General features: G+C 52.1%; 1 protein-coding gene across 3 annotated transcripts; it reads left to right on the top strand.

Annotated features, from left to right (window-relative positions):
• The first annotated feature begins 7,793 nt into the window (after positions 1–7,793).
• On the top strand, positions 7,794–10,934 carry Trh (thyrotropin releasing hormone). 3 transcript variants are annotated; one of them, XM_047534847.1, is made up of 3 exons: positions 7,794–8,000; positions 9,007–9,225; positions 10,047–10,934. In XM_047534847.1, exons 2-3 carry the CDS (start codon positions 9,015–9,017, stop codon positions 10,550–10,552), a joined length of 717 nt encoding a protein of 238 aa, XP_047390803.1. In that variant the 5' UTR covers positions 7,794–8,000; positions 9,007–9,014; the 3' UTR covers positions 10,553–10,934. The 3 variants fall into 3 exon arrangements, with proteins under 3 accessions (XP_047390803.1, XP_047390802.1, XP_047390801.1); XM_047534846.1 differs by having other exon boundaries at positions 7,797–8,004; XM_047534845.1 differs by lacking the exon at positions 7,794–8,000 and adding an exon at positions 8,743–8,875.
• The last annotated feature ends 424 nt before the right edge of the window (positions 10,935–11,358 follow it).

Below are 11,358 nucleotides of genomic sequence, written 5' to 3'. Positions count from 1 at the left end.
TTAGGTCATTGGGAGGGGAATGTCCTTGAAGGGGATTTTAGGACCCTGTCTCTTCCTGGCTCTCTCTTTGCATCCTAGACACCATGAGATGAATGGCCTCCTCCATGTACTCCCACCATCATGTACTGGCCTTTCACAGGCCCAAAGCAACAGGGCCAAACTACCTTGATTGAAAGCTCTGAAACCATGAACCAAAATTAACCTTTATTTATTTATTTGTTTATTTATTTATTTATTTTGGTACTGGAAATTGAATCCAGAGGTGCTTCACCACACCCCCAGCCCTTTTTATTTTTATTTTGAGACAGGGTCTCACTAAGTTGCTTCGAACCTTGCTAAGTTGCTGAGGCTGGCTTTGAACTCAAGATCCTCTTGCCTCAGCCTCCTGAGCTGCTGGGATTAGAGGCATGCACCACCACACCCAGCAAACCTTTCTTCTTCATAAGTTGATTGTCTCAGATATTTTTGTCACAGTGACAGACCACTGACTAACTAATATTTACACCACTTAATTTTTATGAGAATCATGGGAAATAGTCACCAGTTAGCATTGAAAGGACTTTTAAAATGATCAGGATTGAAGTGTTACTATCATCCTCATTTTACAGAAGAGAAAACTGAGCCCCAGTCATGTAAAGGGTTGGACCAAGCTCCCGGTAAGTTGGAGAACTTGGTTTGGTTCCGTGTGACTCCTATTCATTTTCTTGACATGCACGGTGTCCTGGCCTCACTCCTTCGAGTTTTATCTGTTGGTCATTAGGTTTCAAGTGACATCAAAGGAAACTCACACTGACTTCAACAACCACAAAAATGGATTCGCCAGCTCCTAGAACTGAAGGGTCCAGCGAGATGTTTAAACAATGTCATGGAAAACCAGTTCCACTTTCTGGTTTAACTGACTTTGCGGTGACATCATTCACAACTTGAATCTTTTTGTGAAGTGGCAGAAATGGCCCCCAGCAGTTCTGGGCTGACCCTGTACAACCTCAGCATGAAGACAATGCCTCTGTCCACATGGTCTCAGCAAAAATCTCAAAGGTGAGTCCCATTAGCCCAGCTGGGTCCTATGTCTGTCCTTGCAGCCATCCCTCAGGCTGGGGAAATTCGCACCTGACTGGCCATTCCCTGCTCCCAGCTCCACATAGACCAACGGGCTCAAGGATAGGGGAAGGGGGTTCCCCATTGTTAACCTAGGGACCCATTATAAGAAGAATGGAAAATGTCCAGACAAAAAGAAGAGCTACCTACGCAAATGGAAATGACTTTTCTCTCCAAGTTCCTTGAGAGACGTAGTTCTGATGATGTAGAGACTATTTCCGGCCCGTCTTTGGGTCCCTGAGTGGAACTCCTTTTCTTCTTCTTGTCTTTGTTGTTCCTTTTTGTGGGAAGCCATCCATGTTCAGCAGAACTGGGCTTCACTGAGCCATGGGATTTGGAGGTCTGACTCCCAGGAACTGGTGGTCATGGGAGAGTGTTTCAGACAGCCTTGGGTAGCTGGCCCTGTTCAGAGGTGGCTCAACCCTCAGGATAGGCTAATTCCCTGAGCAAATGGCTTCCCTAACTCCACCCCATCCTGTTCCTCACAGAAGAAGCCCCTCCCGGTCTTGGCCCCTTTACCCATGCAACTATCAATAATGGCGAAGGTGGGCTTCTCCGTCTTGTGAGAGGCCCGATCCATCACACCCCCTTCCATTTGAAAAGATTATTGGCTCTTGTGTTTATTGATTAGATAAGTGGATTAGCAGTTGATTTACAGTCAACACCGTCCTCCGACAGAAATCCCTTCTCTCATCCACGTTGGATGTGGCTGAAACACCCCCACACATTTTGCCCCATTTTATCTCTTGACCTTCTCCGTCCCCAGCATCCCTCTTCCAACCCTCTCACAACCTTGATCTCTCTCTCTCTCTCTCTCTTCTTTTTATCCTCTTGAAATCACAGCCAGGATTTGAATCCATGACTCTCTCAAGGTCCCAGCACAGGGGAACCAAGGCCTGGTCTTCTGCATCCATCAGGATCGCAAAGAACAGAACCCGACTCAGAAAGAGGGATTAAGGTTGCTCAGGAGGAAACACAAAGGGAGGGACAGTCCTAAGACCAAATGAAGGGTCCTGCAAGGGTCCAGCCACGCAGCAAGGACTTCTCAAACATTGGCTCCTTGTGCTGTTGCCGCTTTGGAACAAAATGTCCCCCTGTCACCCAAAGGTCTAGGTCCCAGGAAAGAGTAGGTTCTATGGGCCGAGCTTGGGTCACCTGCCAGCCCCTTGGCACTGAGAGGGAAGGCAGTGGCTTGACACCCAGGCCACACTTGATAGAGATAAGTCAATTCTCCAGAAGGAAAGAGGGGTCCCCAGATCACAAGTCAACAGATGACACGCCACAGCATGCGCCCCAGACGCTCATGGATTCTCACAGGGCCATAAAAAGGAACACTCAAGACTCGGCCGCAGGACAGTGGGCATCTCACTGGGCCATATGGAAGGCCTCGGTCAGCCCCCTGGGCCCTCCAGGATCCTCCCCTGTTGCCACCCTGACTCATGACCCAGTGTGACGAGTGTATTTGTCCCCGCTTCCTCAATACTCAGGGTGTGCAGTCCACATATTCTGAGGACAAGCTTTAATTAGCCCGGAACGTGGGGCAAGAGCCTGCGTGGCTGACAGCAAGATAAATATACATAAATGGCCGAGGCGATTGGGAGGTGGGCTCATTTTTCTTCCATAATAAGACAAATGGAGGCAGGGGTGGGGGGCTCGTTATCTCTGGCAGACCTGACGGATGACGAGGTGTCTGATCTGCCTGCGATCACCAGCTTCCTGGTGGCATGATGTCTACCCGCTGCCACCAACCCATCCCCACCCTGCCCAGCCCAGAATTTGTGCCCTTATCAGAATGAGCATTGGGTTCTTTCAAAATGATCCAAAGATGGCTTACTCCTTCATTGAGGACCTTCTAGAGCTCAGATTCTGGCTCACAGGATGGCTTCAGTTACCCATGCCTTCCCAATTTTCTTTTTTTTCTTTTTTTTCTCCTTCCTTCCTTCCTTCCTTCCTTCCTTCCTTCCTTCCTTCCTTCCTTCCTTCCTTCCTTCCTTCCTTCCTCTTTCCTTTCTTTCTTTTTTGGTACTGGGGATTGAGCTCAGGGGCATTCAACCACTGAGCCACATCCCCAGCCCTATTTTGTGTTTTATTTAGAGACAGGGTCTCACTGAGTTGCTTAGGGCCTCACTTTTGCCGAGGCTGGCTTTGAACTAAGGCTCCTTCTGCATCAGCCTCCCAAGCCACAGGGATTACAGGTGTGGGCCACCGCACCTGTCAAGAATTTCTATTCAAGTTTCTTTCATGAGAAGACATCACCAAAACCACTGAAAAGAATTTTGTAAAAGGAACAACAAAGGCTCTTAACTCTTTTCTTCTGTATTTCCTTGTAGTGGGCTTGAATGGGGAAAACTTGGAATAACACAAATCCGAGTTCAAATCAACGTGCCTCTACTTCCTGGCTGTGTGACCTTGAACATGTCCCTTCCTCTCTCTGAGTCTTGTTTTCCTTAAACAGGCAGAGTAATTCCTGGGTGTTCAGGGAACCTAGGTGTTGGTTCCATTGTCAAGTCCTTATCTGTTGACCCTCTCTGGTGTTTACCATCTTCTTAGCACCCACTGGATGCTCAGCCCTGTGGGTTGAAAACAAACTATCTTCAAGATTCCCTGTTAGGCTGGATGTGGTGGTGCATGCTTGGAATCATAGTGGGTTGGGAGGCTGAGGCAGGAGGATCACAAGTTGGAGGCCAGCCTCAGCAACTTAGTGAGACCCTGTCTCAGAATTAAAAATTTAAAAATGACTGGAGATATGGCTTAGTGGTTAAGCACCTGTGGGTTCAAAAACAAAACAAAACAAAACTACCATGAACAAAATCAAAAGATAAGCTGAATGGGTTGCTTGCTTCCAGCCTTTCTGCAGCTCATTTCTAGACTAAAATATCTGTGAATCCTCAACAAAGAGACTTGGAGGGAGAAAAAGGACAGAGGAACTCAGAGGAGGTCAGGTCTAGAAAATCAGAACAGTACCCCTGACCCCGGGGCCCAACACATCTCTGCCAGGGCGTGCGTGCGTGCGTGCGTGCGTGCGTGAGTGTGGTGGTGGGGGTCAGGTATAGCATATAGATTTCCTATTAAATTATCCCAATATTCATTTTCAAAAGCAGAGCATTAATCTGATAAGTAACTACCGCTTTGGAATCAAGCACATTTGCATTAGCAGAGAACAAAGGAGCAAACTAGAAAAATAAATGTGACACACTGATTAGATTCTCAGCTTTGGCAGTGGTGGGTGCAGCTCGTGGGAGAGTCTGGCTTCACAGGCACCAGGCCCCTTCCATCCCCAGCACCCCAAATTAAAAAAGAGTCAGCTTCATGAGAGAGCAGAGTCTCTGCTGGGCTCTCATTTTAAGAAAGGTAGGTTTTTATTATCTTTCAGGTGGGGTGAAGCCAACAGAGGCAGAGGTGACTGCCGTTGGAAAGACGGTTTATTACTCACAGTTTCCGGGAGAGGATCGCTTGGGAAGCACGGGGGTCACTTTGGAGGTAGCGGGAGTGAGGGGGAAGCGGGGGCCTATGGTGATTTCTATAGGAGGGAGGGAACAGGCGATGTTTATAGGATTGGCCAGGTTGGATCATTTCAGCAGGCCCCAGGGCGTGAGCTCCTGGCCTGTCACCCGGAGCGAGGGAGCTACGTAGAGAAACCGAGGGTGTTGGCGCACGCCTGTGATCCCAGCCTCTCGGGAGGCTGAGGCAGGAGGATGGAGGGTTCAAAGCCAAACTCAGCAATTTAGCGAGTTGCTTAGGCAACTGTCTCTAATATAAAATATTAAAAAGGGCTGGGGATGTGGCTCAGTGGTTAAGGATCCCTGGGTTCAATCTCCAGTACTAAAAAATAAAAAGTGATCTCTGGATTTGAGCTTTGGATGAACTCATTTGAAAAGAACACTCGGGGATGGGTGGCTTACTTCCTAGGAACTGGGTGACCCTGGGAGGGGTAGTCTGTCCTAAATCAGTAAGGCCCCAGGGGGTCAAAGCGAAGGACGCTGCAGAGTCCACTCCAGTTCCTTGGGCTGCAGGAGAACTTCCCCCCCCCAACTCCTCCCCAGCCACCCAGATCCCGCCCTCCAAGTAGGCAACTCAAATCCCTGACAAAAGAAAAGGTTTCCGTGGCCACCAGGGGGCGATGTTCCAGCCATCCGGTCTTCCGCGGGGCAGCAATTTCTATCCAATCACGCTCATCCCTCCCCTGGAGAGTCAGATGCGATTTTTGATTGTTGTTTTGGTTTTGGGTGCTGTCTGTGCATCGGTCATGCTGCACAGAGGGGACAACAAATCAAACTCCACTAAGAGCTGAAAGCCCAAAGCAAGAGCAGCCTCCCTTCTCCCTGACGCCCCGTTCCCTCGCTCCCCAGATCCTTCTCTGCATAAGCTCAGAACAGCCCATTCACCGTCCAGCCCACAAATGGCAGCACCACGTACACATGGTCCTTCGCACTGCTTCTGTCACTTACTATGTCTTGGAGCTTATTCCTTAATTTTAAAAGTCCCTGTACCCCCATCGTTTTGGGCGGAACCCAGTCGACTTAGCAGCTCTCCCCTGATCCACAGATAGATATCTGGGCTGTTTGCAATTCTGGCGTCGAGAAACCAGGCTGTACTGAATACCCCCAGGGAGCCGTCAGTTAATGCAGGAAAAAAAAACAACCTGGAAAACAGAATTGTCTCAAGCAAGATACATAAAGGTTATGTTTTCAGAACACAGTCCAAAGAGCAGGTATCGATATATACTTTCACCTTCGTTGCATCCATATATACCTTTTATGAATGAAAGATAACAGATCTGTCTGATTTCATTCATAGCGAAGTTGGTAATTCTTCAAATCCAGGGCGATCAAACCCGAGGCTATAGGTTTGGGATCATCCCAGAGGCAACTGTCTACCTGGTGACATACTGCTTCTTGGCCCTTGGGAAGCTGAGGTCTGCAGAACTTAGTTTCTTCAGCTAAAAATGAAAAGCAGACTGGGCACCATGGTGCATGCCTGTAATCCCAGTGACTTGGGAGGCTGAGGCAGGAGGATCACCAGTTGGAGGCCAGCCTCAGCAACTTAGTGAAACCCTGTCAAAATATATAACTAAGTAATAAATAAATAAATAAATAAGAAGGACTGGGAAAGTAAGTTCCAGGTTGAATCTCCAGTATTAAAGATAGATAAATAAGTAGGACTCTCTACCTGGTGATCTAAAAGTTCCCTTTCACCTCTGACCTTTGGAGTCACCTTACTTCCCCAGGTCTCCGTAAAGTGGGACTAACATTTCCTATATTGTTTCTCTTGTTTAGTGATGAGAAGCTTCAATGAGATGGTGGGCATGGATTTGCCACGACAGTTGGGCAAGGGACAGTTCCCATCAAGGGAAGGAGTAATAATTAAACACCTTGGGAATCCTTCGCCAGACTCCTAGCACAGCCTGAGGCATACTGTAAGTGCTCAATTAAGTTATAGATGGAGGAACCAGTGTCCAGGGAAGCAGGATAAAACTGGAACTGTCCGGCAATAGGAGATGCCTTCGACTAAAATGTGGTTCTGTCTAACTGTCCATCATCCCTCAGGTTGTCCCTCTGAGAAACTTCTGGAAGGCTGTCAGCAGACTGGCTCTGGATTCTTTCTCAGTCCCTTGTCTACATAACCAGCCTCAGTCTACATAACAACTCAGCGTTTCCCAAGGTGTCCCCCTCATTGCTTCTGAACTCCTGGAACTCTGGGCCTGTTTCTCTCGGTGTCTCTGGGATTCACCCAGAAGCTCAGCACCCAGGGGGTACCTGACAGATCTCAGGAGGCGGTGCCCAGGGCTAGATTGACAGTGTTCTCTTAAAGTGTCATGAGAAGGCTTGGACTTTGGGGACTGACTGGGGACAAGCTCCTTCACATCAAGATCTTTCTCCTCCCAGCATCCCCTTCCCTTCTTTGCCTGGTTAGGGTGGCCTCCAACGGACTTCTGGGTCAGGAGCTGCAAACTCCGACATCTTTCTTCAGAGGTCAGACATCACACTGGGAGACATCAGGGAGTAGTGGGGAGTGTGGTGACCAGGGGCAGCCAAGTTTGGCTCCCTTCTGCTGTCACTAGAAGCGACTCTCTTTCTCAAGAGGTTTTGGAGGAAAACCATAAATCCAAATTTGCCCCTAACCTCTCCTGGCTTTAAAATGTTGCTTATTCAGATATTTCCCAAACACTGTAGGGGTCAAACAAAACTGTTCCATGAAGTGGTGGTTGCCACCAGTTTTGGAGTTCTGAAAACGTTCCCTTCCCTCTCCCATTTTGCAGATTGAGAAAACTGAGTCCCAGGGAAAGAAAGGCATTGGCTAAAGGTGACAGGGTAAAGATCAGAGATTAGGTTCCCTTCCTCCATCACCTCCTCTCTCCTGCCAAGGGGGTTGACTCTGTCTCTGTATCTTTCCGTCTCTTGGATGGGTGTGTGTGTGTGTGTGTGTGTGTGTGTGTGTGTGTCTGCTCCTGTTTCTCCATCTCCACACGAGTCTCTCTGCGCTTGTGGCTTCCTCCTGCCCTTTCTGGATGCCTCTGTGTCTCTGCCTCTTTCTTTGCCTCCAATGTGCTTTTAGACACCAGACCTCCTCCGGAGCTGGGTGCAGACACGACCCCCACACCGGCACCCTCATCCTGTGACTCGTGACTCCTCACTGCCCCTCCCGCCCCCGCCCCAGATTTCCGGCGGAGCGGGCAGGCGGGGTCCCGCGGGGCCGCTGCCGTCAGCACCCCTCCCGGGCGCCTGCGACCCCTCCGCGCTGACCTCATCGGCTCCGCAGCCTCCCGCGGATATAAGGAGCGGCCCCACGGAGGAGCGCGCAACCGGTGCACCGGATCCTACAGGCGCTTGCAGACTTGCGACCGGCGGACTCGGAACCCCGCGTGCCCGGATCCCCGACCCACCCCGCGGAGCCCTAGCCAGGCAGGTAAGCACCCCTGATCCCTCCCCACTCCTTTTCCGAGCCCTGGGAGGGAAGCGCTCTCCGCCCGCCTTTTGCTCTGCCCGCGAGCGCTTCCCGGAGCGCTGGATCACAGAACCGGGACCCGACGGGAGGCACAGCCCGAGCGCTCGGGTGCATTGGCTGCGGCGCACGCACGTCCCGGGCATCGGGAGCGATGGGCGCCCAGCGTCCCATGGCAGGTCAGCCATCCTGTCCCTGCCAGGATCGCAGCTTTAGGTTCGCTCCAGGACGTTCCAGCAGAACTAGGGATTCCGAGCGTCCGCCTGACCGCCTCGGGGTTCGAATCCCAACCTTGACATTGGGAATAGAATGTTGGCTTTGGAATGAACATTGCAATTAGGATTTTTAGATTCCTCGTTTAGACGCAGTGGCTTAGCCTTAGATGCCCCAGCTGAGCACGACGAGTAGAATGTGAGCTTTGGAATCTGAATTTTAGCTGTATGGCTCAGTGGCAGGGCGCTACCCCAGCTGGTGCAAGTCCCTGGGTCCCATCCCCCCGACTTGCAATGAAAAAAGAAAAAAAAAAAAAAAATCTAAAGGAATCCCAGTATTGGAATAAGAAAGCGGGAGATGAAGTGTCAGAATGTAGCAAAAAGAACCTTGGGGACAATCTTGGCAGCGACGCGATCATTAGCACCCCGCTGGCTGTGGGGCCAGCGCTGCAGCCTTGGTGGTCACACCACCGGCTTGGTCAACCCCAGGGCAGGCTTCCTCAGCTTGGCGTGATGTTGAGGGACGGCAGCAACGATGGGGTCCCACGGTCACCTGGTTTACACTGGCAGAACGCGACATGGACAGGCACCCCAGGCATCCCTCTGGACTAGAAGGCTTACAGGTGGCAGATGCAGAGGCAGAGCAATTTGTCCCCCAGCGTCTGGCCTCGGAGTGGGGGGACGGCTGAGGGAGGAGAGGGAGAGATGGAGCAGGTGGGGAGGGCTCACGTTTCTCTCTGTCCACTGACCCTAGCCGCTGCGATGCCGGGCCCTTGGTTATTGCTGACCTTAGCTCTGACCTTGACCCTGACCGGTGCCCCTGGAGGCCACGCTCAACCCGAGGCTGCCCAGCTAGAGGCGGAGATGGCTGCCGAGCATCCCGGCCTGGATGACCTCTTGCGCCAGGCAGAACGTTTCCTCCTCCTCCAGGAAGACATCCAGAGGCTGCGAGGGGACCTGGGCGAGCACTCAGGTGAGTGGGCGGGGCCGTTGGTGGCGGCTGGAAGTGAACTGAGCAGGCGGAAGGGCTGGAGGGATTGGGACGCGAGGCGGGGAGGGGGCGACTGGATCCTCAGCCTCCTACGTTTCAGAAACGCGGATTGCCACCGGAATTGCCCGTCCTTGGTCCCAGAGTCCTCTTTTCAGTACTGGAAATATTTCACAGAGCAGACCTTCAAGGGGGAAGATGCTGTGTGCCCCACTCCCAATCCGTGGGCACAGTTTTAATTACTATTTATTAGGCATTTTTTTTGCTAAGCAGTATTTTAAGCACTTCAGACCCTTTCACTGTGTGATTGTCCTAGCAACCTCCCAGGTGATATTATTGTTATTATTCCAGGGATTGAACCCACTGAGCTATATCCCCAGTCCTCCTTAGTTTTTATTTCAGGAACTTTGATTCACACATGGGTTGAATTAAGTTGCTTAGGGTCTTGCTAAAGTTGCTGAGGCTGGCCTCGAATTTGTGATCCTCCTGCCTCAGCCTCCCAAGTCGCTGGGATCTCAAGCATGCACCACCACGCCCGGCTGTTATTACTATTTTATAGAGAAGAAAACTGAGTTAGTCGCTTCTGGTCACATAGCCAGAGAGTGGCAGAACTGGGATTGGAACCCACAGGCAATGGCTTTGCCCATCAGTGTGAGAGAGTGTGGGAGGCAGGCGCAAAACTTCTGGGTAGGTGCTGCAGAGAAGTCTGCCTTGATCTCCAAGAGGAAGGCTGGGGTGGGCAAGCAGGAAGGCCTGCCTCTCGCAAGGGTAAGGGGTGCCCCTCACTGGCCTCTTTCCTTCCCCAGAGTCCCTTCAACCTGACTCGCTCGCCAAGCGTCAACATCCGGGCAAAAGGGAGGAGGAGGCAGAAGAGGGAGTCGAAGAGGAGGAGGAAGGGGGCGCTGTGGGACCCCACAAACGGCAGCACCCGGGTCGACGCGAGGACGAGGCTTCCCGGTCAGTTGACATAAGCCAGCACAAGAGGCAGCACCCTGGCCGACGCTCCCCCTGGCTGGAGGATGCGGTCACCAAGAGGCAGCACCCAGGCAGAAGGCTGGTGGATCCCAAGGGCCACAGGAGCTGGGACGAGGAGGAAGAGGAGGAGGAAGCAGAGGAAGCCCTGGTGGCTGAGAAGCGCCAGCACCCGGGCAAGAGGGCCCTGGGAGGCCCGTGTGGGCCCCAGGGGGCCTGTGGGCCTTCGGGCCTCCTTCTGGGGCTGCTGAATGACCTGAGCAGGGGCCAGGGAATCCAGGAGAAGCGGCAGCACCCGGGGCGTCGGGCATCCGGGGCCAGGGAGCCCCTGGAGGGGTGAGCCCGGTTTCCTGCAAAGTCAAATTTGGGGTCTAAGACTATCTTGAGTGCCCACCCCATCCCGGTCCCCTCTTCCCCTCCTCCTTAGGTCCCCAGCCCCAAACCACCTGTATAACACGCTCCCAATTCCCTGGCCTCGCCCTCCGGGCACCCAGGATCTCCTCCCCTTCCTGAGCATCCTTTTGTGGGTGGCAAGCGCCCTGCTCCCTCCGCTGGGCTCTGCTGGGGAAAGAAGCACCATTCTTGGGAACTCCCTGTGTGGTGGCCCTGGGGACAATGGCCGTGCGTGGGAATATTCCCACATCTCCTGGAAATTGTGGCTTGTATATAACCCCCCTCCGCAGGCACCTTCTCCTTGTCCACATGATAATAAAACATGCGTCCAGATAGATCGCAGCGCTCTGTGGTTGTAATTCTGTGCCAGCTCACACGGGGTTTCTCTTGGGCATCCAGAGGGGCACTGAAAAGGGGGCGGGACTAGAGCTCCCCAGTTCTGCTGCAGAGGGAATCAGGGACCCGGGAAGCTAAAAAGTTCTCCCTACTGCCCTCACCTCAGAACATATTAGGAGTCCTGGAAAGGGAGAAAGGCTGATCCTAGACACAGCTGCCTGAGGTGGATCCCTGGGTTTAAGAGGCCAGTTCAGGGTCCTGACTTGAGTTCCCTGATGGGCAAAGGGAGCGGAGCACTGGTCTGACTCAGGTCTATAGTCTTCATGGACCGAGCTTGGTGGCAGTGGCGTGTAATCCCACTGGCTCTGGAGGCTGAGGCAGGAGGATGGCAAATTGAAGGCCAGCCTCAGCAACTTA

The sequence above is a fragment of the Sciurus carolinensis genome, chromosome 19, assembly GCF_902686445.1.
Source record: "Sciurus carolinensis chromosome 19, mSciCar1.2, whole genome shotgun sequence".
Lineage (NCBI taxonomy): Eukaryota > Metazoa > Chordata > Mammalia > Rodentia > Sciuridae > Sciurus > Sciurus carolinensis.
The sequence above is the reverse complement of the archived record's forward strand: the minus strand, read 5'-3'. Positions and strand labels throughout refer to the sequence as shown.

Excerpts from the sequence above, each read along its gene's own strand:
- Trh (XM_047534845.1), top strand. The coding sequence starts at position 8,788 with ATGGGGTCCCACGGTCACCTGGTTTACACTGGCAGAACGCGACATGGA. Across the intron at positions 8,876-9,006 it reads CTGGACTAGAAGGCTTACAG|CCGCTGCGATGCCGGGCCCT; the intron begins GTGGCAGATGCA and ends CACTGACCCTAG. Across the intron at positions 9,226-10,046 it reads GGACCTGGGCGAGCACTCAG|AGTCCCTTCAACCTGACTCG; the intron begins GTGAGTGGGCGG and ends TTCCTTCCCCAG.